This window comes from Aquila chrysaetos, chromosome 24 (genome assembly GCF_900496995.4).
Source record: "Aquila chrysaetos chrysaetos chromosome 24, bAquChr1.4, whole genome shotgun sequence".
Taxonomy (NCBI): Eukaryota; Metazoa; Chordata; class Aves; order Accipitriformes; family Accipitridae; genus Aquila; species Aquila chrysaetos.
Window position 1 is genome coordinate 17,663,234 of NC_044027.1, and position 27,597 is coordinate 17,690,830.

Consider the following 27,597-nt stretch of genomic DNA (forward strand, 5'->3'; position numbering starts at 1 on the left):
ACACTCACCATACCGAGCACCTGAAGTAACTGCTGTGTCTTCCCATAGTGGTGTAGGTTATACTGCAATCACTGTGGAGTGGCAAATGTTGAGGTTTTAATGACACCTACTATATATCAATTTTACCTTCATGACTGGTGAGAAAATGAGCGAAAGAAACCTGCCGCTTTATAACATTATATATGTGTGTTTCAGATCTAAGCTGTACATGGCTGACCTTGAATCGGGATTGCATTACCTGCTTAGGGTAGAGCTTGCTACGCACAAGACACTTGAGGGAGCTGAGCTGAAGACCTTCAAGGATTTTGTTACTGTCTCTGCCAAGGTATACACTTCTAGTCTTTGATTATTTGTAAGAATAAAGTGACTCTAACATAAAATTTATTATGTGACATAAGTCTCTCAAAATGTCTTTCAGAATGTTTAAGTATATGCTTCCTCAGTAGCTTAAAAAATAGTTTTGTGCGTTTCTTTATATGTTATTTTTGAGTTACTGTATGCCGTTCTGACATACTTGGAGGGTTGAAATGCATTTAATTTAATCTCAGAGGGCTAGAAATTAAATAAAGCTTAAGTAGTCTGCAACATATTGAACAAACACTGTGAATATAGTCCATTTATCAGATTTTCAGGATAAGTAGCTATTGTAACTGAGTGGGATTAAAAAAAACCTTTGTTTTGCCTTCTTGACTTTTGGATTTCTTTAGTGCATACTTGACAAATGGTGTTCTGTTTAGAGATATTAGTAACTTCTGTCTAAATTTTGAATATAATTGAGGTATTGAATTTAATTGAGTATTTCAAAATAATGGTAGTATTGAGTATAATTGAGTATTTAAAAAATAAAGATGCTTACATACTACATTTGAGTGAAGGGACTATATATATAATACAATGTGATATGACTTGAAAAAAAATTGAAATAATTTAACTTCATAATGTCAGCCTACTGAAATGACCAATATCTCTTTATATTTACTTATTGAGCAGCTAACACTTTGTTTTATTTTAAAGTGAATCAATATCTGTTTAAGGGAATAATAAGGCCTATATGAACTATTTCCAAATATCTGGATTTATCTGAAAATCAGACAGACAGTTTCTTGCCCCCCCACGGCCATCAGAGGTCAGAAATCTCTAGCTGGCCTCATTTCTTTAAGAAAGTGTGGTGGTAATCTTGCCATCATATTATCCCTAAAACATCCTCTGTTCTTCCTGATGGCTCCTGGCCAGCTGATGTCATTTGCTTCACTGGCTATTAGTGCATAAATGGGGAATGCTCTCTTTTAGTTGCATGCTCATCTCCAGACTGCCATTGTACAAGTGGGGACTGCTGTCCTTTATTTGCATTCTCTTGTTGTGTAACACTTTCCTCGTAGTTCTCATTCATGATTCTCAGGTGTTTCCATTAGGAAATTTTTTTATACTATCCTCCTGTGTAACAGCATTTATGGTGATAAATCTTAAGTCACAGAGGTCTCTGGTTCCCTACCTGGGGGATTTTCATTGTTGCAGAATTAGGTTTTTTGGCAGTCAGTGCAGAAGTCCATTGTTTTTTGAATCCTCGATGAGACTGGTACCTTCCTGAGATACTATTGTCATTTAGAAAGTAATGGGTGATATTCTGGGGCTCCTACAGGAATAAATGTAATTATAGTATGCAGTCAGTAGTTCAGAGGTGTGCTGGTTTTTTAGACTGTTTAAGAGTTGTCTTTGAACCCAAACAATGCACATGGCCCCTTGTTAGACACAATACAGACAGTTAGCAAGAGGGAGTTCCTGCCCATTAGATTTGCATGGTATCAAGTGAGTGGTCTATGAATTAGAGATATTATCGATAGTTGGACAATGGCTGCAGAATGACTGGCATATGTATAGCATGTTCTGTCATACTTTATTTCCCCATCTGTTGAAATACTGCTTCTTCTGGAAGGGTACTTAGAGGATGGTATGCATACTCTACTTAATTCTGTAGTAATTACAACCATCACTAAAGTAAGATTCCATTTCTAGTGTAAAATAATGGCATTACCTCTGATTTACAGTTCCTCACACTCATCTGCCAGACTGGCTTCTTTAAGTTGCAAGTTAAGGAAGTCACTATTTCCAAATCACTTTGGTAATCACTGTTACACATATGAAAAGGAAAATGCTCTTCTAGATAACCAATATCATCTACATTTACAGAAATCTGAACAAATATTTTATAAGAACTCATTTTTGTGATTATCTTCTAAGAGTGAGAAGGATTTCAGCCTCTCTGATTCACTTAGGTCTTATGCTCTGTTCTGAGCTATACACTGAGCTGAATTACCTTAATGCAAAGTTCTACATAATCTGTCAAAAGTTGTTCTGTAGCGTTTCTGCCTGCTGTTGGGTAGCTTCATTCTACTGGTTAATATTTTGTGCATGCAACTCGTATTTTGTAAGCAAAAATTAGTGTGAGATGGCTTTTTATTGAAAGCAGAACAAGTAATTAATTTGCTCATAACAAAAGAAAAATCTGAAGCATTTTAAAGACAGGTAAAACACATTTAGATAAAGATAAGTGTCTTGCTGCTAATGAGATTTGTGCTTTAAAATGTGGTAAAATATGGGTATTTTCTTCTTTCTTTTGGTTTTTTTTTTTTTTCACAGCTTTTTCCTGGCCGACAGCCTGTGGTAAAGTTGTTAGAGACCTTGCAAGAGTGGCTGGTGAGCCTTCCATTAGACAAAATCCCTTATGATGCTATCCTAGATCTGGTCAACAACAAAATGCGGGTAAGCTGTTACTAGTTTCCAGCATAAAATACAGCATTAGTAAAGGATAAGATTCTATATAAATCTAAGACATCACTTACTGATGGTCCCTCAGTCATAATGGAGTTATAAGAAGGTTAAAATGAAAATAAAGTGAAATCATTACCAGAAAAAAAATCCACATGAAGGAATTGAAATGAGAGAATTGAAATACACAATCCTGTCTCAGTCTTATAATGAGCAAGCGATCTCTAACATATACGTGTTCCCTAACGTCAGCTTCAAATGATGCAGGGTTCCCAGCGGATATTTTTGAGTTGCCTTTGCTTGCTGTGCCTGCTGTCAGCAGGATTCTCTTAAAGGTCAGAGTTTAAGTGATGGGAAATTTACCCACTGAATTGCATATTATTCCTGAAGAGTTTCCCCAAACACTCTTTAATTTCCCGGCACAGTAAAGGCCTTGCTAGGAATCCCATCTCACTTTGGTAATGCAAAGCCCTATCACAGGGGTATCTTTGTACAGAAGTTAATATGAGTCTTTCTTCCTGTGAAGTGGGATTGCTATCTGAAATTTGGAAACCTCCTGTGTGTTTTAGGAAGCAGAGAGAGAAGTCTGAGAAACTAAAATTTTGCACTGGATTTTAGGCATAATGAATAAGTAGTGGTTTTGTTTTAAGGAATAATGATGAATTCTACATCTTAGCCTGTTAAGACTTTACCACTGTAAGTTATGTAAACTTTGCTGAGTAATATGGAATTTTTAATGTGCCCAGGGAAGCTGTAGCTCTGTCAGAGTTTACAGTAATATTTGTGTGTGCGTGTTGTGTTCCTATTGTGCTTAAAGAAAACTTTACAAGTTAAGCTACTTAAGGTATTCTGTCAGACTAATTAGACATTTGTGATGTGCATTTTAGTAGGTTTGACACCAGTGACTGTACATTGTATATCATGTAATATGTTTGCCAGAGGGATGAGTTTTACAATGGTGCATCAGAATATCTCAGACTTAAGGATTGTTATAAGTTTAAAATTTGTTTGCCTTAAGCATGAACTCATTAGCAGAAGTGCAGAGAGAGTCATTTACTATTCTTTATCCTTGGATCACCTCAATTTCAAGGTAGGATCAGCTGTGACTGCTGTTATGTTCAGTAGTGAATTTAAGTCCCGGAGCTGCGTATATCTTAAATACTTTTTTTTTTTTTTTCCCCTCCCCCCCCCAGATTTCTGGGATATTTCTCACTAAGAAAGTTCAGTGGGTCGGATGTCAGGGCAGCAGACCAGAGCTGAGAGGTTATACCTGTTCCCTGTGGAAGCTGTTTCATACCCTAACTGTTCAAGCTGCACTGCGACCGAAAGCTTTGATAAATACAGGTAAGCAGCAGTTATGCGAGACACTTGAAGGATGAGACAAATATGTACAGCAGTTCTGCTACGCAGTAGAATAAGTAATGGATTAGAGCAAAATTTTTTTTGCATGTAAATACTCAACTAACAACATGTTGGTGGAGGACATTGGCTTTCAAGGCTTAGCTTTCAGGTTTGCACCAGCAGAGGTCAGAGCATAGCTTTACTGCAGCGGGAAGGCTTTGAAAGAAAGCGTGTCAGTTTGTCCTTGCTTTGAAATGTGGTAAATAAAGTATGTGGCCCTAAAGATGTGAGCAATAAAGCAGAAAAAGGAGAGAATTTCAAACAAAGACATTTTGAACTACCTGAAAAGGGATGAACATTGTTCAGGTTACCTAAGGTTACACTGCTAATTTAATTTGAGAAGAATGAGATTTAACCATGCAGTTTAGTAGCTATAAAAGATGTACAACCATTAGCCAATCCTTCTGTAATGTTATTTCTTAAATACTGAATGCTGTGACTGTTTGGGGGTTTTTTTTCAGCTGAATGTACCTAGTGTCCATTAATCTGTGCAGTGATATACTACTTTGCAAGCACTCTGTAAAATTGCTGATTTTTAGACTTGCAGCATCTTGTGAAGCAGAGTGTTAATATTCTGGTGATGATTCCCGTTTAAGAACCGTGCTGGATATATAATCTATTTTCCTCGCACAATGGAAATAGAATTACTAATGGTAAAATATTCGCCTTCATATGTTTTTATTCTTGCCAGGACAGTGCTTTGTTTGGTTATAGTTCTATTTAGTTTTCATTTAAAGCCTTTTTAATGTCTCTTTGAAGGAATATAAGAATGCTAGATGGACTGTTACTAGATCATAAAACTCAGAAATTTGCAATTTGTCAGTTGCTGATTGTATGTTAAAAAATAAATAAATTATTTTGTTATTTCAAATTACGGATACATACATTTGTCCAGCATTACTTGCAATCACAGTGAAAATCTCTCAATTCTAAATACGGAATCTCCTGCAGAATAGGGATTTTTTTGGATAGCTAATCATCCTGTTGTTGATTTTTTGTTTCTCTCTTTGTTTTGTCTTGTTTTGTTTGTTATTCATGGAACGGTAGGTTGAATCCCTTTAATTTAGTACTGTGCTCTGCCTGGTGAGTTTGGGGTTTTTTGTACTGGATGATAAATTAGCTGTTCAAGGGGATCATGGATAAGTTAAATTTCCCTTTTTGTCCCAATTGCCAAAAGGTGTTCTAATTAAATGTAAAAATGTTCTTAATATGTAACTATACAAAATTGCGTCTTAAATTGCTCCCATGTTTCAAGCGTGAGCTCCAGTTAGTCTGAAGTTAAAAATACATTGTAGAACCTGAAAACTCTTTGGCACACTTAACCATCGATTTAAATCGGGACAGATATGTGATGATCACTTCTTATGGCGAAAGAATTGGGTCAGTCTGAGACTGTCGGATTATGTCTTGGGAGGTTTTCCTCTCCTTATTGCTTGTTTAAATCCCATCTACTAAAAAGCATGATGTACTCCCTAATCCTTCCCACCACAGGTAGGGTTTTATGGTTCTTGTCCATTTTAAAGATTAGGGTTACCCTGAATTGCAGTAGTTTGGGAGGAAAGAGAAAAGGAGGATTACACGATGATACATGGCAGATGTTAATAGAAGATTCATCTCTGGGCTGATAAAAGAAAAACAAACAAAATGAGCCATTTTGCAATTGTTTGTTTTCTTTTTAAAGCAGCTGTATTTTTCTTGATAGTTTCCTCTGCTTGCAGAGTCTGGCAGTCAGTGTGAACTTGCTATGGCTTTCTTGATATAATGTTTTTATTGGTTTATATTTGACACGTTTTACTGTTGAACGGTGTAATTTGAACCTGCAGTGGGATCAGCATAAGGGAATCCAAAGGAACTCTGAACAGAACTGCTCACATCCGAGGATGTATAAAATCATTGTAGAAATCTAGTCCTGAGCACACTTAATTATATGAAATGTGGTTTTAGGTAATAGGATCTATTGGCATGAATAAGACAGGCTTGTGGATTTTATAAAAAAATTATCTGGATTCTTTTTAATCTGTTGCTGAATTTGAAAGACCTCACCACAAAATGAATTTTCAAGAGCGTAACATTACACAGGAGAGCAGATATAATTAAATTTGTGTATGAATCTCTGTTCCTCCATAAAGAGATTATTTGCTAGTAGTTACTTTTGTTGTGTTTGTTGTTGTTTTTTTCTAAATATATGCTTTAGTATACAGGGTAAAACTGTTTTGCCTGAAATTCATTTCAACTTTCCAAAATTATTTTTCAGCCTTTCTTTTAATACGGTAATTTAATCTGCTTTAATCTCATAGCTTTTATTTATACATGCCTATTCAATCACAGATATTGAATGTCTGAGTAGAGATTGTTTGCTTTTTATGATTTCTTTTTGGCTTTAAAGACTTTTTTGCTGCCATGTTTAAGAATGTAGTGTTGTTGTTCCAAATAAAGGTGTTTATGACAGTCTAAATGCATTTCTTATACATAACAGATAAGTACTCTGATAGTTTTGAATAGGTTTTGTTGAGGATTTTTTTTTTTCCAAAAAACAACACATGTACGGAGGGCATATGTGCTACCAAACTGTTTGTTACTCACTACGGAATAGGACCGTGAACAAAGCACCGTAACCCTTTACTACATAACCTACAAAACCTGCATTGTAAATTACTCGTGATAGAGGTGTTCAACTGCAGGCATTGGTAATTTGATCAATCTGCATCGTAAAATGTGTTTCGTTTGACAAGTGTGTGTTCGTGATAATGTATAGTACATTTGTAAATACATTTTGGCATAATTTACTAGGTCAATTAAGCATGAATCAGAAAATCTGTGAGACTGAAATGAAACCATTAGGATTTCAACAAATTATATCAGGTTTTCAAGCCACTTATAGATGTAGGGACTACCTGCTGTCACAATAAAGGCCCAGGACAAAGTTCTCAATCTGTAAAGACCTTAGCTTCCTTCTCAATAAAATAATAATTCTTTTGCATTATCTTTAGTGTACAAGTGTGAATGTTATAGAAAGAATAATGTGTTTTGTATTTATTTTAGGAGGAATTCCTGAGTTACTCTTGAAAGTTCAAAAGTCGCTAAGTAGCTGTTATGTGTGTGCATTCAGTGCCTGCCAAAAAAGCTGTGGAATTAATAACTGTAATGAGATTCTGGTATTCTGTAATACCTCAGAGTTACGGAGTAACAAACAGATATCACAGGCACCTTGTGAAATACTTACCAGAGGGTTTTTGACCCTTGGTTTTTCAGTGGCAAGGTCACCATAACTGTAGTGCCTGAGCATAAATGTAATGGTGAATACATAACATAAATATTCATTTAGTTATTGGGCAAGATATTGGAGAAAGGCTCTACTTCCAGAAGAATTGTGGGAAGTATAGACAGCGTGGACTTCGCACGTTTTAACAATTTCAAAATGTACTCTGATAATGGGCTTCTGAAAAAATTTTAATGTCTGATTTTCATTTAGCTAAGTTTGTTCCACCTCTCAACTTGTAAGATATTCAAGATATAAGATAGCAACATGTCCTTTCCTTTTCCCACAGTTCACTTTTATGTACATTAAAGTGCTGATGTTCAAGCTATGTTTGCCCAGATGATGCTAAATGCATCTATCGTCTGTCTTCCTAGGTCTTGAAGACAATCCCCAAATAGTACTTCAGATCATGCGGAGATACATTCACCACTTTTTTGGATGCAAGGCTTGTGCTCAGCATTTTGAAGAAATGGCTAAAGAGTCCATGGATTCCGTTAAAACCTTAGACAAGGCTGTTCTCTGGCTCTGGGAGAAACACAACGTAGTGAATAACAGGCTCGCAGGTATGGAAGACCTTGCTTAGGAAAACCCACCAGAGGTAGCTGTGTCTGAAAGCCAAGGCTGTGGCATTTTATACAATGTGGTTTGTATTTGAACAAAGGGATGTGCAAATAAGGCTCTGTAATGAGAGTTTAGAAGCAACAGTAACAGTTGTTCCAGCTTGACTTTCCTTTATTAAATACTGACTTCAAAAGACTAACTCCACATTTACATTGGTGTACAAGAAAGGGTACTTGTGTATAGAGCAAAACCTAGAGCATCCCAATCAACTATAACTCTTAAGACCAACATGCTAACCTTTGCATGAGTGAGAAATATATACTTGAGATATGCTATCCTCCAGTAACATAGTTATCTCTTATCATATATAATGAAAAAACATCATTCTCAAAGATACTGTTTCTTCTGAGATTTTACCTGTTGCTTGATGAGAGGATCTTTCTGGAGTACAAATCAAGCCTTTTCAAAAAGGAGCATACAGTTCAGCTACTTATCAGTGGATAAAAAATAATTAAATTTCTTTCTGTAACAGTGTAAATAGATGTTAAAACCTGTCTTTGTTTTGTTCTGGAGAGATGCTGTATAGAAAATGATGCTAATTGAACAGGAGACTTTCTCAGGATAAAAGAGCCTAAACTATTAGCAGATCAGCAACTGAATAAAATAAAATTACTGTATGAAGAAAATCTGTTCTCCTGCTAGATTGCTATGTTTTCAGTTAGACTAAAAGTACCGTTAAAATACTGGTTGTATTTAATCCGTTCTGTTATGGGAATATCAAGTAACTAAAGCACTAAAGAAAATTGGTTTCTCTTTACACTTAATCCCTGTCTGCTGTTATGGATCTGTGTAACGTAGCATTAGTTACAATTTAAATATGCTATATTGTGTTTATATTATGGTTATGCTGAATTCCCAAGATTTATGAAGTATTAAATACTCTTGTGAGCATAAACAGTTTGTCTCCTTTCTCCAAGGAGAAAAGTAAATGATGAGGTATTAAATAAAAACATCCCCTAATGTTTGTTACTATTGCCAGGTTGAATACAGAAAAAAAGTCATCATGTTAACTTGAAGTTGCTAAGTAGTGGAGCAATACACTTATTTAGAACATTAAGTTATTGGAAAACTTGCATGGATATTGATTTAGATGATGCAACAGCCGGCTAAAATACCCTTTTAGTAAGAAGTATAAACGTACTGGAATAACTAATAATATTAAATTATGCTTTTTAAGTTTACTAAAATTTCTCTTTGGGACAGTGACTTATTTTAATTCCTAAAAGCTGCATCTGTATTTCTGGTAATATATATAGCTTTCAATGAGAAATTATGTTTGACTGGTCAATGAAAACACCTTGGCACAGCCTTCAAGTGCAGGTCATGAGATTGTTGTATATGGCTCTGCCCTATTTAATTCTTTCCTGTTGCTTTAGAATGTACAGAATTTATAGTATTCTTCTTTTTGGCAGGAAAACATGAAGTACAGCAAGTGTTCTGTTTGTAATCTTATCGTAAGACATTTTGTTTCTACTTTCTCTACTGAAACAATTTGATTACTGAGTAATCCTTATTTAAAGATATCTGAAATGCAAACTTGCTCTCATACTTGCAGGTATCAAGGAGACAAATATTTTAAGCTTTCTCTGAATCCCTAAACAATATTTTGCTCAAAATCATGGGGAAGTTTCCTGCCTTTAAAAATGATAAAAATAACAATAAAATAAGAATCTATATTTATTTCTGAAATATTTTAAGTGTTAGTGTACTAATAACAATCAGATAAATAAATTAGCTTTTTTACCAGGTACAGGTTTTTGTTCTAAAAATTATCTCCATCCACATTTTAAAAATATTTTTTTTTTTAGAACAAAGTGCAACACTAGCTACAGTGTTCAGCTCTGCCATCAAGACAGAAAGGTGGCCAGAGCTATGAGCAACTGAAATGTTAAAATTGGATCTAGTTCACGACACCGTTATATGTTTAAATGCTAAAAAGCAAGCTGAAAAATACATCTTAAATATGATAATAGTTTTTAAAGTACTGAAAATAGTTTGCTATAGTAACAATGCAAGCTATGAAAAAGCAAGCTTAGGATAGAATGGTTCACAATATAGAAACATGAAAATATCTGCAAGTCTTTGGCCTTGAAACTGCTTGCTGCAAACCAAGCTTCAGGATTAAAGAGTATTGAGTGCAAAAGAGCAGTTTGTTTTGAACCATAATTCAAGTTAACCCCTGAAAGGCCCAGATGGTGGTGTTTTCATGCCTTCTAAAAGCATAGCAATTGTAGTATCTTGTATTAGAATTTGAATGCTACAGCTTTTACTGAGAGAAAAGGAAAATAATTATTATTTAGTGTTTGTGTTTTGAAAGAGGAAGCAACACTTTGGAACGTAATTGATGCATCCATAAGGAAACCTATGAATTTCCAAATTTGCTCATGATTGTTTTCAGTTTAATACAAACATTATTGGGCTGTGCTTTTTTTGCCAACCTCACTATTTATGAGTGGAAAATATTCTCTGTGGTTTCCAGTGAAATGTCTGATGGTTCAGCTTCCCTAGTTCATTCACTTCTGATAGTTTTACGTTTTTTCTCCTCCTAATTAGGTGATTTGACTGAAGATCCAAAATTTCCCAAAGTTCAGTGGCCAACTCCAGACATTTGTCCTGCATGTCATGAAGAAATTAAAGGATTACATAGCTGGAATGAAGCCCAAGTTCTACAATTCATGAAGTGTCACTATAACACTGAAAATATTCTATATAAATACACTGAAAGCCAGACTGACTCCAGCGAAACTGAACAGGGAGATACAAGGGAGTTGAAAGACAAAAGCCTACTGAAGAAACCAAGTGGAAACAGAGAAAATAAGATCCAGGATAAAGAAAGCATACTCGATTCAGAATCTAAGGTGTTAGATAAGCTAATAGCAAACCATGGACCTGTCAAAGATAGCAGTAAAAGCGCAGTTGGATCAGCTAACCTTAAAGAGACGAAGCAGGCCGTGTCTTTCTTAGGGATTGGATTTTCAAACATAGACATGAGTCTGTGTGTCATACTGTATGTAGCATCATCCTTATTTTTAATGATAATGTACTTTTTTTTCCGAATGAGATCTAAACGGTGGAGAGTGAAGTATTATCGTTCATCTGTATAGAAGTTTAAATCGGAAACAAAGTTTTCATTGTACGTGGCTGTTCAGTACCAGATACAGCTTTAATATTTATGATCAGGGATTTTATATACAGTATTCCATGTTTCAAAACCCTTTCTCCCCAAGTCATTTCACAAGTGTTCTAGCTTAATATATGGAGCTCGCTGTAAGAACCCTAATCTTTAACTGAGGCAACAGTGCTATCATAAAATGTCCACTAAAGGAAGCATTGCATTTTTCAGTTAAGATTTTTCCATGACTTACCACCTACATCCTTTACTCATTTTCAGAGTAAACATTGCATTATGCAATCAACTGTGCCTGGTTTTAGAAGGAAATTGGATATTGTTTTGTGTACTTCAAGTCAGGTGTTTTTTTTAATTTATCCAGAGCTGATTTTGCCTACCAGAGTACTGAACAGTTATGCTGTTACCTTGGCTGCTTCATTTGGAGAAGCAAGAATTCTGATTTTTTTTCAGGAAACAAGAGTTCTATTCTGATTAAATCCATTCTAAACCTATGTGACTTTCTGAAATATTATTTACACTGCATATTTAAAGTAGAAAGCATTACATGTTCAAATAAGTCTTCCATTCTCGTGTGCGTTCCAGCCAAGGATGTGTATGTTTCTGCTAGGGTGAGAGTTTTGGGGCAGTTTGTATCTCAGTAAGCAGCCTGATTCCACTTGCTAATGCTGTCATCCATTTTAATTGAGTTTAAATGTAAGCAAGGACAGCCTTGGACCCAGTGCATTACTTGCTCCTCTATTGGATGTGTTAACGGAGCATTAGATAACTCGCCTCACTCATTTATGAACCAGAAAAGTAGCTGAGTAATTATTGTGTTATCCAGATGGAAGCCAATTCTGATGAACTCTAATAAAGGGAAACAGTGTTTTCAGTGAAGGACAGTGAAATTTGCATCAGCATGCCAGAACAAATTTACAGATCTGGAAATACTAAGTTTCTTACGATGTTGAATAACTCCATTACAATTTAGTAATTTTCTCCTTGTAAGGTGGGGTAAGCACTTCATTTGGTATTTCCAGTTCTGAGCTCACAGAATATCACCTGCTAGCTGTAAAGTTGTCTGTATAGTACTTAGAAGAACAGCCCATTTCTCTTGCCCTTCTGCTGGAGTGCTCCTCTGTTTGGGTCAGGAAGGGTTTAACTAATGGTTAAGTCTGAGAGCTGCTCCATTCTGGGATGTGGCAGTAATTGGGAATATGGCAGTTGCCTTCACAGGTCTGTCTGGTTGCCTGGGGTCCTGGCTGGCAGCAATTAGAAGAAACCATGAAAACAATTATAAAATTACCATGTGGAATAGGAGTTCCTTTCTGATCCTGGCTGTGGGGGATAATTCACGTCCTGGATAGTGAAGTTTATAATCCTATCCAATGTAATTGAGCATGTTCTAGTTATCCATTACCTAATCTTTAGTTAATCCTAATAGGTTTTGGCCTCAATGTTTTCTTGTGGCAGTGAGTTCTACAGATTAATTATGTTATATAAAAAGGCTTTTCCTTTCAATTCTACATTTGCAACTTTTAATTTAATTGAACGTTTGCTGGCTCTTCTGCTACACGAGAAGGAATAAATAGTCCCTGGCCAATTCATTGTATTTACACTGTTAGTGTGTCGTCCTCTTATTTCCATCATAAGCTCTAGGATAAAAAGTTTTAAAGCCTAGCAACAAGAATGGTCTAAAAGCACAAAAACTCAACGGGGATGTTTTTTCGTAATCAAATCTTGTTTGTTCACAAAACTGAACATTTCTGACACGAGTTTCTACAGCTACCAATTGGAATAGCAAAATTGGGCTTCAAAGATTTATTGTCCCTTGTTCCTTAAGTTTATCAGAATAACATACACAAAGTAATAACCTTCTGTGGTTATTGTAAACGTGTCAGAGGAAAAAAAAAAGCTCCATTCACATGACACTGTTGGTGTGACATACAGAAAGAGGCGCATTTTCAGGCTTTCTTAAACCATCTTCACTGTTTATTGTATGCACCCGATGGCTCTTGCTCCAATGTGAGAAACTTGACTCCATGCTCTCTCGGCGAAGCTGGGTGCCAGCTCCTCCCTTCTGCCATATGCTGCCTCCGCGGAGCCAAGAGCTGCTGGGAGCACCTGTGGGCAGCTGCTGCTGCCTATGGTCTGACCTGAAAACTTTTCTCTAATTTTGACATTAAGTCTGTGACGTTAAGTCAGTCTGTGCTTTTTAAGAACCCTCACTGTTCAGGAGTTCTGGCACAAGGAGCCATCATGGGTCTCCCTCTTCTTTAGGAATTTATAAGAGTCCCTATAATTACCTTTATAGCACCTGGGCTTGAATATTAAAACAACTCGTGAGTAACTAGAAAGATAGTGAACCAATGGTGGAGGGTCGTCCAGGCTGGCTCATTGGTGCCACTTGCTTTGTGCTGGAATCCAGTGAGAGGTCCCAGGAAGAGGCTCGTTAAGAAGAAAGCCCAGAGTTTCCAAATTTAGTTTTGAAAATCAGACATTTAAGTGACCTAATCTGGGGAGACGTTGATATCAGCTGAGAAGCAAGGACATATAGCTTCTCAAAAAACCCCACCCAAACACCAAAAAAACCAAAACCGCAGCATAGCAAGTATTGGATCTGAAAAGTTTGGGCAGTTTCTGTGGGACTATTGAATTTCCTGCTGTCAGTATTGTTGCACATTTTGAAGTTGAAAATAGGTCATTACTGCTGTTGTTTAGAACTCTACCAAATATATAGATCTGAGTTTGTTAGCTTTGACTCATTCTGCTTATTTTCATCTGCATATGGAAACAAAAGGCTTTGAAGGTTTGTAGGGATGATTTTGCCATTAAAACAGCAGCAAATGTGGTTTTGGAATAAGGGGGTTTTTTTGCTACACACCATTAACTTTCATGTTGCTGTGACCCTGCTGGAAACATGACAAAACCAAACGATACTGAAACCTCCTGTGTTCTTTTTTTTCTTAAGAGTGTAAAAGCATGAAATTAGGATGTTGATTACCTGTGTTGGTGCTCTAACTCTGTTGCCAGTTAACCGGCCAAGGCTTTCACTTTAATTGCTAGTAGTGACCTCACCTGGAAAAGTTTTCTTGACTTTGAATTCAGTTGTGTAAATCTTGGTTTACTTGTTCTTATTTTCTATCTTTATAATGACAAATTACATCCTTTTATGTACTCTGACTGTAAAGTTGTATTATGTCAGCTGGTGAATGTGTGATGCTGCTTTGCCGTGGTGCATTATCGGTGGGTGAGTTACAAGAAAGTGTTTCCTTTTCAAAACTGCCTCAAACCACCATCTCCTCAGTCCTGGAGGTTTTATTTGTGTATTGTGTTGTACCACAGAAGTTTCTTCAATGCCACTTTCATTTGTGGACTAGCGGCAGTCATTTCCAAGAAGGATTTCTTGGCCCTTTGTAATTCATGGAGGCTTCTTTGCTCTTTGGATGTTTTTAAAGAGGAAATATTAAACCTGCATAGAAAATAAAGGGAGTACTGTGGAATGTGCCAGAAGAGAAAGGAAGCTGCAAGTGCTAAAGAAAGCTAATGAAGTTATTCCTGAAAACTCTTGATTTTTAATTTCCAGCAGTGTATCCGTCCTGCTGTTCCTGCTCAGAACTGGACGGGAAGAACTACAATCTTAGCAAGAGGTCCAAGGTGTGTTGTCTAGGTCTGTGCATTGCATATGAGGTGTTAAAAATAGTGAATGTACCGTTTCAGTAATTTAAATGTTTTATTTATTTTAATTCAATAACTTGACATTTCAAGTCTCTCATGTTTGGTTGGTTTGGTTTTTTTACTCAGTCTCATACCTCTCTTGGAAGGAAAAGTGACTGTTTTGTACTAAATTGTAAACTAATGTGCTTGTTTAAAATAAATTGCAAACATTTGGGCAAAGTGGTGCATTTTGGCTTTTTAACCTGTATTTTCAAGTTCTTTTTAGCTAAACTGTATTGCAAGGATATCTTGCATACATGTCCATTTCAAACCACATTGGTCACTTTATGTAGGTACTTAATTTTTAAAAATACCAGGAACAGGTAAACTTTTACTCCATTTCTTTCACTGTTATCCCATAACTTTATAAAATGTTAGTGAGTGTTTGCAGGAGTGATGGAAAAATTGTCAGTTTCCGACCAATTATTTGCACATTATCTCTCTATATACACACATACACAAATCTTCCTTTCTCTTAAACCTGACCATCTCTTCTTTGGCCAGGATGGTGCTAACCTCCACTGGGTGCTTCTGAATCTTTCTGCAGCTTCTGCTGGCATCCGCAGTGCCACTGAGGTGGGACGGGTGACTTGTTAAAAATATTGGTTATCTATCTGCAGAAGTACTACAAGATATTTTTAGAAATCAATAAGATTTCTAAACCTGTAAAATAAGGTTCTTTGAAATTTAGCACTGCAACTCACTTCTCCAGACAAACGTGCATTTCCTTGCCTGCCTGTGACCTTGCCTGGAAAACAGTGATGTTCCCCCGGGAACCTGATGTATGGGCTCATGGCCTAAATGTCTTGAGGGCATTGCAGACATTGTCCCTGCTGGGGCAGAGGTAGATGTGACCTGTCCTTACCACCCAAAGTGAATACACCTGCTGCCTTGTTTTAAACAGGTGCAGGGTCTGATGCCTGCTACAGCCTGAGCAGGAGGGCACAAGAACGTGCAGAGATCATCCAAAGGGGCTTTCGTGGAAACCTGCCGAGATGGTGCCACCGTGCAAGCGACCTGTGGGGCTGAAAACATGAGGCTGTGCAGGGCTGGCGTGTGCCATCGACGGTCCTGAGTGGGACATCGGCCACTGCCCTCCACCCTGCACAGCCACAGCTGCCACGACCCTGCCCCGTGCCACATGCACTGGGGAACAGCCACCGCCACACACACACTTTTTCTTAAACTGCTTCCTTAAAGGATCAGACTAAAAATCCACTTATAAAACTGAGCTTAAAAGAGACCATGTGGGTCATCACCTGCCCCCCCCCCCCCCCTCCAAGAGCTGTTCAGGGCTCTGGGGAGGGTCGAGGTGCCCCAGCACAGCTGATGCTCACCGTGGTACCCAGCATTACTGCAGCACGGTACTGGTGATGCTCCACCAGTGCTCTACCTGTACCCCAGCTGTACTCCAGCCTGGCATTTCTAGGCACCTTATCTGGGGACCCCAGATCCTGGTCCCCAAAATGTCTCCCTGCATTATTTTCCAATCGTATGGGTCTGAGCTGTCCCCCAGGCTGGGACCTGTCCCCTGGCCAGATGAACCATCAGAGGGGACAGTCCTGACCCAGCCGTTGGCTCCCGCAGCCCCGTGCTGTGCAGGACCCGGAGGAAGGGAGAAGGCAGTAAGGCACCCTGGCACCCAAGGGTGCTCAGCAGCGGCACAGGGCCGATGCGGGTGCCACCAGGTCGGGGCCCTGGGGGGGCTCGGCGCTGGGCCCGCTCCCTGGCTGCCCCCACAGGCGGGCGAAAGTCCCTATGCTGCCGTCCGGCAGGAACATATGTGTGTTTGGAGGCTCCCGCCCCTAAGCTGCTTTTATTAATTTGTAATCCCCTGCGAGCAGGAGGTAAAGGGATTCGGGGGATTAACGGGCTCACAGTAACAACCACAATTATCAGCTCCGGCTGCCTGGGACAAGCGTCGCACACACGCACGGGGCTGTCCACCCCGGCGCACAGACATGCACAAGCACACAGACACGTGCCCACGCCACAACACCTCCGCACACCCAGACACACAAGCACCCACGGAATGGAGCACAAGCACGCAGGTACGGACACAGGCACACCCACCTGCGTGCACACCCGCACACACGGAAACCTGCACACCCCTACGTGCACACCCGCAGGGATACACTGGCTGGAACACACTCCCTCTTGCACGTACAAGCGCACACACACACAGAGTGCATACAAACGAGCACACGCCCATGCACGCGCACCCAGCTACACACGCAGCCCCGTGTGTGCGCACCCTTGCACCCCTGTGTGCCCACGCGTGCTCCTGCACACCCACACGAGCGTGCAAATACACACACGCACACAAACGCGTCCGTGCGCGCCCCGTCCTCAATTACTGCCATTAACCTCCTCCGGCCGCAGGACGCCGATTGCCATGGGTCAGACATGAGTCCTCACCCTTTACCTCTCCACGCTCATTAACTAATTAGTGGAAGGGGAAGAGCGCCCCCCCCCCCGCTCCGTTCCCCACGGGCGGCGTCGGGGGAGACCCGCGACACGGGGGGCAAACGAAATCCGGGCGCGGGGGCGGGTGGGGACGGGCCGGTCCCGGGGGAAGTCTCGCCCCGACGGCGAGTCCCTCGACGCCCGGGCGTGCCGCCGTCGGGGGCTCTGCGGGGACCCCGGGGCCGCTTTGCACCCGAGAGGCGGCGGCTGCAGCCTGAGCCCACGCGGCGGCCCCGGCCACGCGTGGGACGGGGACGGGGGGGGGGACGACGAGGATGGGCAGCGCCCCCTCCCTTCCCGCTTTTGTGATGCTAAAGAGCCCCGCGGTGAACCGCGGCCCAGCTGCGGCCCGGCCCGACGGTGCGGTGCCGCCCCCGGCCCCCCCCCCCCCCCCGCTCCGCCCCGGGCGGCGGCCAGCCCCCGCACCGCTCCCTGCGCTCCCCTCCGCGCCTCTCCGCCACTCCTCCGCAGTCACCCGCGCACCTCGGACGGCTGTCCCGGCGCGCCCGCGGAGGCCGCGATGCTGCTGGAGCGGGTCCGCGCCGGTTCGGAGAAGTCAACGGAGCTCTGCCCCTTCCCGCGGAGCCCAGGTGAGGGGAGGGCGCGCAAAATTCCGCGTCTCCCCGCGGAGGCAACGGCGGCGGCTTTGGGAGCCCCGGCCGGAGCGGGGAGGCCCGCGGGAGCCGGCCCGGCCGTGCCCCAGCCCGTCCCGGTTCCGCGCTCCACGGGGCACCGTCGGGGCAGGCTGCAGGGGAGGGCGGGCGGCCCGACGGCAGCGGGGGGGGTCCGTCCCGGTCCATCCCTCCCGCCCCACGCTCCCTCTCGTTCTCTCCTGCCTCGTCCCCGACACGGGAGACTGCCCCGCTGCCCCCCGGCTGCCCGCTCCAGGCGTCCCTTTGGGTCCCGTCCCGTCTGGACCGGGACTCCCCGACCGCTCCGGGGGGAAACGCGGCGGCTGCCCGGGGCTCCCTTCCCCGGCCCCAGCCCCGGCGGGAGCTCTGCCCCGCACCGCGGAGCGGCGGCTCATGCCCCGGGGTCCGGCCGCTCCCCGCGCAACGAGGGCAGGGACGAAACGGGGAGTTTCTGCCCTGCCGGTTCCCCCCCCCGACGGCGGGTAGCCCGCCCGGCTCCGAGCCGGCTTTTCCCCCTTTAAAAAAACTCCCGTTATTTCTTCTCCTAAATGCTTTTATTTGTTTTTATTTTTTCCCCTCCCGTTTAACGAACGGAGCCAGCGCTGTCAGGGCGGGGAGAACCGGGCCGCGCTCCCCTGGCGTGTCCGGGGCGCCGGGGGTCTCACCGGGGGGGGGCAGAGCCGGGTCCGGGGCAGCGGGTCCGGGTCCGGGGCAGCGGGTCCGGTCCCGGTGCGGGACCGTCCCGGTTTTCGCCAGCATCGACCGCGGCCGACGGGGGCTTAAAAACAAAACAACGGAGAACTGAGACGGGGGCCCCGCCGGGAGCGGGACCGACTCCGCGGACCGGGCAGCCCGGCAGCCCCCCGCCGTCGGGCTGGTGCCCCCGGTCCCACCCCGGGCACGGCGCCCGGTTTGTCTTTTTCTGTGGCTCTCCGCGGTGCGGACATCGCAGCCGCGGTAGTTGCGCGTTTGACCCGGCAATCGGGAGATGCTTTTGCTATCGGGGGGAGGAGACGACACGGCCGCAAGCGAAGCCCCGGTAGAAGGAACGAGGCGAAAACGCCGGTTGCCCGGAGGACGAGACGCTCGTTTATGGCCCCGCGGTCCGTCCCCGGGCGGGCTCCGTCGGGGCCCGGGGAGGTAGCGAGAAGGGAGCAGCGGGGCTCACCGGGGCTTACCGTGGCGGAGGGCCGGGGCAGGACCGGGACCGGGACCGGGACCGGGGCGGGGGGGGCCGTTCGTGCCGCCGGAGGGGTAGAGCTGCGCGGTGCTTTGCCCGGGCCGGGGGCAAATCCCGGGGTTTGCGACTCACAACGAGCTCGGGGCAGCGGCTGGTGTTGCCCCCCCCGCACCCCGGTGCGGTCCCCCCGCCCGGCCCCGGAGAGGGCGGGGGGATTAAATACAACGCGCCGCGATGCCCTGCCCGGCGCTTCAGACCGGCACCGGCGGGGACGGCCGGCATCTAAAAATAACCCGCTTTAGCGAATTAAAACCCCGGCGCCGGGGGGGGGGGGGGGGCAGCGGACGGGGGGGTTGGGGGTAGGGCAACTGCCTCCGTGGTTTGGGGGGGCTGGGGAGGGCCGGCGGGGGGGAGCGCGGAGGTTCCGCACCCCGGCCCGGCCCCGGCAGCAACGGAGCGGGGGCGCTTGCGGCGGCGGGGGCCGGGGGGCTGGGGGGGCGGCGGGGGCTGCGCCCGCGCCCCACGGAAGATGCGCCAGTGCCCGCGGCCCGTCTGAGGGAGCGGAGCTGCCGCGGCCCGCGGAGTCGTCATGCAGCGTAAGAGCCGCGGGCCGGGACCGGGACGGGACGGGCCGTGTTACCGTGCCCGGTCCGTGCCGTGTTACCGTGCCCGGTGCCGGTGCGGGAGCCCAGTCCTCCCCGGGCAGCCCGGGGCTGGGGCCGCTGCCTTTAGCGCTGCCGTTATTGAAGTTATTTCTTTGGACGCGGTGAATTGTTGAGGAGACGATTAATACCTGTAACGATATCATCTCCACCTCTACCCCTACGCACAACTATACATCTCTATATATCTATATATAGTTATCTTTACATATAGATACTCTTATGTCTGCGTCTATCTATACCTATACAGCCGTGTCTATATATCTCTCCGTCTGTACCTATACCGATATATCTGTATTTATGTACCTCTATATCCACATTTTTACCTACCTATCTATATCTATACCTATCTACTGATATCTATATATTTATGTCTATATATCTGTACGTTTTCGTTCTCTACTGTATCTGTTTATTTTTATATCTCTATTTCTCTCTATCTGTATCCTTACGTCATCTCTTTCTATATCATTTCTGTCGGTATCTGCAGGGTGACGGGACAAGCCTGCCGCATTTTCATTCCCAGTGCAATTCTCGTAATTTTTGGCGGTTTCTTTCCCCACACCGCCCGGGCTACCCCGCCGTTATTTGCAGGTGAATTTTGAAAGTGTAGGAAACGGAAAAAGAGCCGGGAATAATCGCATTGCAACTTTGCCGGCGGCTCGGCCCGGGGGTTAATTCCGTTCCCATCGCTTCCCTTCTCGTTTTCCTCGGTGTCCGCGGGCTCTTCCCCCTGTGTGCGCGGCCCGGCGGTTCGCTGCCCTCCGCGGCGCGGGGAGAGGCTCACACGGCGCCGAGCCAACGAATTTGAACGAATACTCATTTTTTTGGGTGCCGTTTCCCGGGCCACCCCCGGGTCCGCCGTCGGGCGGCAGCAACCCCGGAGGCGGCGGGCCGGGCCGGTCTCGGGAGGCAGCGGGGCCGTCGGGGCGGCGGCTGACGGGGGGCTGCCTCCCCGCAGAGATCCCGCTGTGCGCCGGCTGCAACCAGCACATCGTGGACAGGTTCATCCTCAAGGTCCTGGACCGACACTGGCACAGCAAGTGCCTGAAATGCTCCGACTGCCAGACGCAGCTGGCCGAGAAGTGCTTCAGCCGCGGGGACGGCGTCTACTGCAAAGAGGACTTCTTCAAGTGCGTGGGGACGGGACGGGACGCGACGGGGGGAGGCCGGGGAGAAGCCGCGACGGGGGGGGGGGGGGTGGTCAGCATGGCGAGCAGCGGCGCGGATGGTCACGCGTGGGGTTCAGCACCGCGGACAGCGGCGGGGCGGCCGCGTTCAGCACCGCGGACAGCGGCGGGCCGGGCCGGGGAGCGACCCCCGGACCCCCCTCCCTGTCCCGTCCCGTCCCGCGTGTTCCCCCCCGCCCCCGCCGCGCTCAGCGGCCGCCGCTTGTCCCCCCCCGCCCAGGCGCTTCGGGACGAAGTGTGCCGCCTGCCAGCAGGGCATCCCCCCGACCCAGGTGGTGCGCCGGGCCCAGGACTTCGTTTACCACCTGCACTGCTTCGCCTGCATCGTCTGCAAACGGCAGCTGGCCACCGGCGACGAGTTCTACCTCATGGAGGACAGCAGGCTGGTCTGCAAGGCAGACTACGAGACGGCCAAGCAGAGAGGTACCTCTTGCCCCGTCCCTCCCACCTCCCCCCCGAGGGCAGGAGGGAGGCGGCCCGGGGCCCTCCTGCCCCCCCGGGACACGCTCATGCAGCGGACGGGAGGGGTGCCGGGAGCGTCTGTCCTCGGGGGGTGGCTGGAGGGAGGACGGGGCTCCCACGTCCCCGGGGCCACTCCGTGGTGACTTCGCCTCTAACTCGCACCGTGTCGGCAGAGGCTGAGTCCACGGCCAAGAGGCCCCGCACCACCATCACGGCCAAGCAGCTGGAGACCCTCAAAAACGCTTACAACAACTCGCCCAAACCGGCGCGGCACGTCCGGGAGCAGCTTTCCTCGGAGACGGGGCTGGACATGCGGGTGGTGCAGGTGAGAAGGGGCGACCCTCACCCCCCCCACCCCACCGGGTCTGCCCGGGCAGTGGGGTGGGAGGCGGCGGGGAAGGAGCCGTCCCGGCAGAGAGGGAGCTCCCCGGCGTGCCCTGCTTGCAGGTCTGGTTCCAGAACCGCAGGGCCAAGGAGAAAAGGCTGAAGAAGGACGCGGGGAGGCAGCGGTGGGGTCAGTACTTCAGGAACATGAAACGATCCCGGGGGACCTCCAAGTCCGACAAGGACAGCATCCAGGAGGAGGGACCCGACAGCGATGCCGAGGTCTCCTTCACAGGTCGGTTCCCCCGTTGCCAGCCGGGGCTTTGCCGGGTGCGGTCTGTGCTCCCCCCCCCCCCCCCCCCCCCCCGCAAAGCTGCTGTCCGTGTCTAGGCTGCTTACACCCCCTCGATGCTACCTTATTCATTTTCAGCCATAATATAATGAGTGAAAACAAGTGCCCAAGGAGGGAGAGGTGCAGAGCTGCGGGATTTACCGCGATGCGGCTGCCCGGTTCTGGCAGAGCTGCAGGGCGGGGGGAGCCGGAGCCGCGGCAGCGAGGGGCAGCAGACGCTGAGGAACTGGAGGGGAAACTCTGCTTTTCCTCCGAGGGGGCTGGGTCAGGTCCAAAAAGGTGCAGGGAGAGCAGGGAGAACTCCCCGGGCAGGCGCTGCGGATGTTAGAGCTGCTGCTTATCTGCAGCCTTTTCAAGGGACTCTTGGAAATAAAAAAAAACCCCAGAGAGTCCAGAATCACTGAATGTTTCTATGGGAAAAGTACGTAGATTTTTTTCTTTTTCCATCCTATTTAGGGGTGGTTTTATTTACGTAGTTCCTAGTCAGGACTCCATTCCCAGTTCTGCAGGAGTTGTTACCTCTCCCCTGTGCTGTAATAGGGCGATCGCTGCATGTTCAGAGGTTCCTGCATCAGAGGGTCCCATTTTTGGAGCAGAGATTTCTGTTGATAAACCCGGGGACATAGCTACGCTAGCTCTTGCCCTGTGTAGGCCCATCTGGACCCAGGGCACCCACTGCAGGAGCAGGATATGGCCCTGTGCTGAGTGCGGGGGGGGGGTACCTGCAGCGCTGCGTGGGGGCACATTCTGCACGGCCCCAACTCCAGCCCAGAGCTGCCCCAGGGCCAAGTGGTCTGTGCTGATGTTACCTGGTCTGTGCCCAAATGTGAGTGTGTGCAGGTATCATTTTTAGGAATACAGGAGAGAAGCTGAAATGCAAAATTGTGTGTACATATTTACGCAGACATACGTCTATAATGCGTGTCTGTGTATACACACGCAGCTTTGCATCTCAGCTTCTCTCCCGTGTTCCTAAAAACTATTTGATTTTCAAGTCTGTTTATACACACTGTGCATCAGCATCATTAAATATGAATATACTAGAAATAATAACTAAAAAATGTTGAACAATTATTGATAACTTGATGCCACAAACAGGTTTGTATCCTAGGCAACAGAGCAGCTCTCACTGTCCATAAAGCCCCTAACGAATGCAAACAATTTTTGCCGGTAACTTAAAAAATATTACTCATTTTTCAGAACTGTTTTTAAATCATACAAATACATTTCATTAGCCTGTTCCTGAGCAGACAAATAGTGCTGAGTTTTGGTATCTTTTTTTCTGATCAATGAAGAGTTTTTCTTGCATCGGTGAGTGTTCAGGTAGCTCCTAAAAATTATATAAAAATTTAAGATAAACCTCAAAGCCAAATAGAAATGCAGAACAAAAGGTGGAAAGACACTGAACTCCCATTCCCCTTTAAAGGATTATTTTAAAATCACAGTCTTAGATTTTAATATGCACTTTTCATGCATAGTTTTAAAATCCAAAATATATTAGATGTTTGTACTCAGAAAAAAAAAATCCTGCGGCCTTCTATGAAGATCCATCAACAAGAACGGGAATAGTAAGGAATTACAAGTGGCAAATGCGTGGCTGCCCTGCTCCCATCCATCTAATCTATTTATACCCAGAGCTTGCAGAGGTTCCTGTGCGACCACTGCCAGCTGTGCAACTGCCGCCAGCCATGACCATTGCTCTCCCAGTAAAACCAGTCCACTTCCCTTTCAGATGAGCCCTCAATATCTGAAATGAGCCATTCCAATGGGATTTACAGCAATCTCAATGAAGCGTCCCCTGCTCTGGGGAGACAGGCTGGGACCAACGGGAGCTTTGCTCTGGATCACAGCGGCATCCCAGCTCAGGACCAGTACCACGACCTGCGATCCAACAGCCCCTACGGGATACCCCAGTCACCAGCTTCCTTGCAAGCACTGCCAGGCCACCAGCCTTTAATCTCCAGCTTGGTTTACCCAGACAACGGCTTGGGCATCATGGGACAAAGCGGACAAGGGGTGCCCCAGTCCATGAGGGTCCTGGCCGGGAACGGTCCCAGCTCCGACCTCTCTACCGGCAGCAGCGGGGGATACCCAGATTTCCCTGCCAGCCCGGCCTCTTGGCTGGATGAAGTCGACCACGCTCAATTTTGATACAGGGTCCGCCACCGTGCAGTGGGAAGGGAAAGGACTCGGTGCTGTTAAACATCATCTACTCTTGGAAATGAAGGAGGGACAAACTGGGACTGCCGAGCGGGGCAGGAAAGCGTGACGACATGGAGAGAGCGGACGTGCTTTCTTTCGGAGGGCGACCCAGCAGCCGGTTAGCAGAGGACGGTGGGCAAAGGCAGTTGCACCGCAGAGATTAGCATACGGAGCGTCCAAAAGAAACTGATTATTGTGTCTTTACTAAACACCAAGACTTGTGCTTTACAAATTTGATATAAGGTATTTTGCTTTCTGTTGTCAGTGCATTCTCCAAAGCAAGGACTTGCTTCATCACCCATCCACACCGAAACCTTTTTAAGAGAAAATAAAGTCCTCATCCACGGTAAAAGGTGTGACAATGTCTATATTTCTATAGGAGAAATGTTAATAGTGAATCACTTCAGAAATCCATGCTAGAAAACTTCTCTGTTCTTCCAGCAGATTTTTTAAAAAGCGCACCGATGTGGTATGTTTTGTTTTATTTCGAATTTACATTAACTTTTCTAAAATGAAATGCTCTTTAATATGCCAATCATTTATCAACAACCCTTCTCCTTTGTAAAATGAAAATCACATGTTAATTCTGCCTCTCATCTTTTTAATTTGTAGATTGCTAGTTTTATTCTTCCATATAAGCATTAAACCATGAATAGATGTATTTATTACCAAATAACTACACTTTTATCACGAGGTCAAGAGGTAATTTTTCTTGACCCAGGAACACTAGTGGCTCTGGGTTGTGAATCTTACGCTTTTCTTTCAAATTCTTTTGCAACAGTTTTACTGCAAAATGTCCCAGAAATCACCCTGATGTCTTGTTGCCAAATACCTTGGGGGGGGAGGGGGTGTCTCTCAGCAGGAGGGTTCAGCTGGTTTAGTTCAAGCCATTCTCCAGGCACCGCTGGGAGCGTGTCGGAGTGAGCACATGCTTTCCTGGTGACATTTCTCTGTTCCAGGCATTTGTGTATTTCCACAGATATAGTGCAAGCTGATTATGAGGAAAGGCAAGACAATATGTATATTGTTCTCTGTAAAAATTATTGAATTAACTGTAGATTATGTGAATGTCCAGTGTCTTTTATTTATATTCTTGCTCTCTCTCTGATGATCAAATACTTCAAGATTACAAATAAATTTGTCAGCTAAACTTTAAATAGTCTTTTGCTAAATTCACATCATAAGCATCAATATAGGTAAATACAGTACCTGAAACTAGAAGGAAAAGCCCTCAAAACTCGATGCCATGTCTCAACAAAGTGTTGAAATACACTCTCCTCTTTAAATACAGGAGCAAACCCACTGATGCAAAAATGCTTTGGTAAGCAGAAACGAAAAAATGACAGTTTTGGAGGCTGGCAATCTTTGGGAGATCCAAACAGTAGTGCTCTATGCATGCACAGGCTTTGATCGTGGTCAAGCTCTTTTTGACAGGTCATGGTTATTTTTCAGCATTCCTTGCAAAGGTGTAAGCAGAAATCTGTGCTGATAAAGCAAGAGAAAATAGCAGAGTCTAATATTGTCTGTCTGTGGACAGAACGCTGTGCACATGAAACACTGAAAGTCAGATATTGGAATATATCAAAAAGAAATCAGAAAGAAAAGGAAAAAAAACCCTAAGGAATGAAGCTTGACCGAACATAGGCAGCCCGTGTGTGTGTACACCACGAGGCGCGTGCACACGCATATCTTCATATACAAATGTCCGTGGTCACGCTCCTCAGAGCACAGCGAAGCACTTTGCTGAAGTCTCTGATTTAAGAATCAGGTGGGAGACACTTTTTAAAGCACATGGGCTTCCAGCCTCTCACTCCCCTGGGAAGTCGGGGAATATTTGTACCGGGGTCTTCCGTGTATCAAGCATCTTTGAGAGTGTGTGGATTTGAGACCAGCAGCACATTTTGGCAGGGAGGCAGCGCGGGGGTCGGGGGTGCAGCCATCTCTGGACCCGGCCCCGCGGGCGATGCTCTGGCACACGCCGTCCTGCGCTTTGCTGGGGACCCCACGGCAAGAGCAGTGCTGGCCCCGGGAGGCTGCCAGCACCCCGGCACGGCTCACGTTGCCCCAGGGACTCACCAGATGTCAGGTGAAGACACCTGGAAAGTCCAGGCTTTTATTCCTTACCTTTTCTAAAGGACACATCACCACTGCTGGAACAGGGGTGGCGTGGCGTTGTCTCTGGTCTCTTGCTATAATCGCCCTCACTGTTCTGCAGCTGCGGGGGGATGTGTTCTTGCCATAACACGCGGCCGGCCGGCGCTTCCTGGGCCTTTGCTCGGCGAGGGTGGGATGTCTCCAGAAGTGAGCAGGTATTGACAGTATTTACAGAAAGATTGAGATTTGCAAAATCCTTGTTCACCACCAGCTCTGTGTAAGCATCTTTACAGCTTTCCCCCCTCCTGTTACACAGGCATTGCACCTGAGGAGAAGAAACACGTCCAGTTTCTGCTCTCAGTGAGCCATCAGAAGCCTGCCCAAAAGCAAAATGGGTACCTGCATACTGCCTTAGCACTGTAATATTCACTCAATAGAGAAACTCACTCTTTTTTTCAGGAGACCCAGTCCAAGAGGTACGGCAGGGAAAGGAGAAGCCCCACTGTGTGACACCATGGGGTTTTTGCTTTAAAAAACACCAAGCCAGTTTGGACCCAGGGGTGACAAGTGCAAATTTGCCCATGTGTCTGCTCCTGGGGGATTTTTCAGATGGCTGAAGCTGTGGCTCCCGCAGCCAAGGCAGAAATTTGCCTCATTCAGGTCTGAGCTCTCGAGTTTGAGCCCAGAGCTGGGCTCAGCAGCAAAAGTCTGGAGCTGCTTTTTCTTCCTTCTCCAGAACTGAGTAATAAAAAGACAGCTGTTGCTGCTAGTCCATAGGTATATATTGCAAGGACCATGAAACTCATGGAGTAATAGAAAATTATGGTATTTTAAAAAGCAGATTACAAAACTTCACTTTTGCACATTCTGTAATGTGCAAAAAAGCACATTACAAAACAGAAAACAAGAGTTTGTGTTTTCAAGAATTCTGTGGTTTCTGCTCTCTTGCCCTATGATCTGGAAACACCCCCACCAAATCTGGGTAAGTGTTTTGCACCAAAATATTTGGGCAGTTCAAGTATAAATAATATTTTCCTATAAAAGACTAAAAAACACTTAAAAGACTTATTTCCTAAAAAAAGAAGAAATAAGAACAGAAAGACAGAAATGTAGTTGATTTTAGGATAATGCTGCTGTTATAAAACCGCTGTCTAGAAACT

General features: G+C 45.4%; 2 protein-coding genes across 4 annotated transcripts in view; both read left to right on the forward strand.

Annotated features, from left to right (window-relative positions):
* The window catches only part of QSOX2 (quiescin sulfhydryl oxidase 2), a 28,741-nt gene extending 13,688 nt beyond the window's left edge, over window positions 1-15,053 (forward strand). For both annotated transcript variants that reach the window (XM_030000332.1, XM_030000333.1), the window contains exons 8-12: window positions 196-325; window positions 2,638-2,760; window positions 3,960-4,110; window positions 7,801-7,989; window positions 10,601-15,053. In XM_030000332.1, coding sequence (XP_029856192.1) covers window positions 196-325; window positions 2,638-2,760; window positions 3,960-4,110; window positions 7,801-7,989; window positions 10,601-11,151 — 1,144 coding nt within the window. In that variant the 3' untranslated portion in view covers window positions 11,152-15,053. The remainder of the gene's footprint in view (window positions 1-195; window positions 326-2,637; window positions 2,761-3,959; window positions 4,111-7,800; window positions 7,990-10,600) is intronic.
* Window positions 15,054-17,766: 2,713 nt separating this feature from the next.
* Window positions 17,767-25,500, forward strand: LHX3 (LIM homeobox 3). Of its 2 annotated transcripts, none has more exons than XM_030001028.2 (6): window positions 17,767-17,929; window positions 20,775-20,946; window positions 21,224-21,426; window positions 21,639-21,790; window positions 21,913-22,084; window positions 23,874-25,500. In XM_030001028.2, exons 1-6 carry the CDS (start codon window positions 17,860-17,862, stop codon window positions 24,290-24,292), a joined length of 1,188 nt encoding a protein of 395 aa, XP_029856888.1. In that variant the 5' UTR covers window positions 17,767-17,859; the 3' UTR covers window positions 24,293-25,500. The 2 variants fall into 2 exon arrangements, with proteins under 2 accessions (XP_029856888.1, XP_029856887.1); XM_030001027.1 differs by lacking the exon at window positions 17,767-17,929 and adding an exon at window positions 19,618-19,747.
* The last annotated feature ends 2,097 nt before the right edge of the window (window positions 25,501-27,597 follow it).

What these genes read in the sequence shown, in the direction of transcription:
- LHX3 (XM_030001028.2), top strand. Translation starts at nt 17,860, where the DNA reads ATGCTGCTGGAGCGGGTCCGCGCCGGTTCGGAGAAGTCAACGGAGCTC. An exon ending in CCCCTTCCCGCGGAGCCCAG is followed by an intron (nt 17,930 to 20,774) that starts GTGAGGGGAGGG and finishes GCCTCCCCGCAG; the next exon opens with AGATCCCGCTGTGCGCCGGC. An exon ending in TGCAAAGAGGACTTCTTCAA is followed by an intron (nt 20,947 to 21,223) that starts GTGCGTGGGGAC and finishes CCCCCCGCCCAG; the next exon opens with GCGCTTCGGGACGAAGTGTG.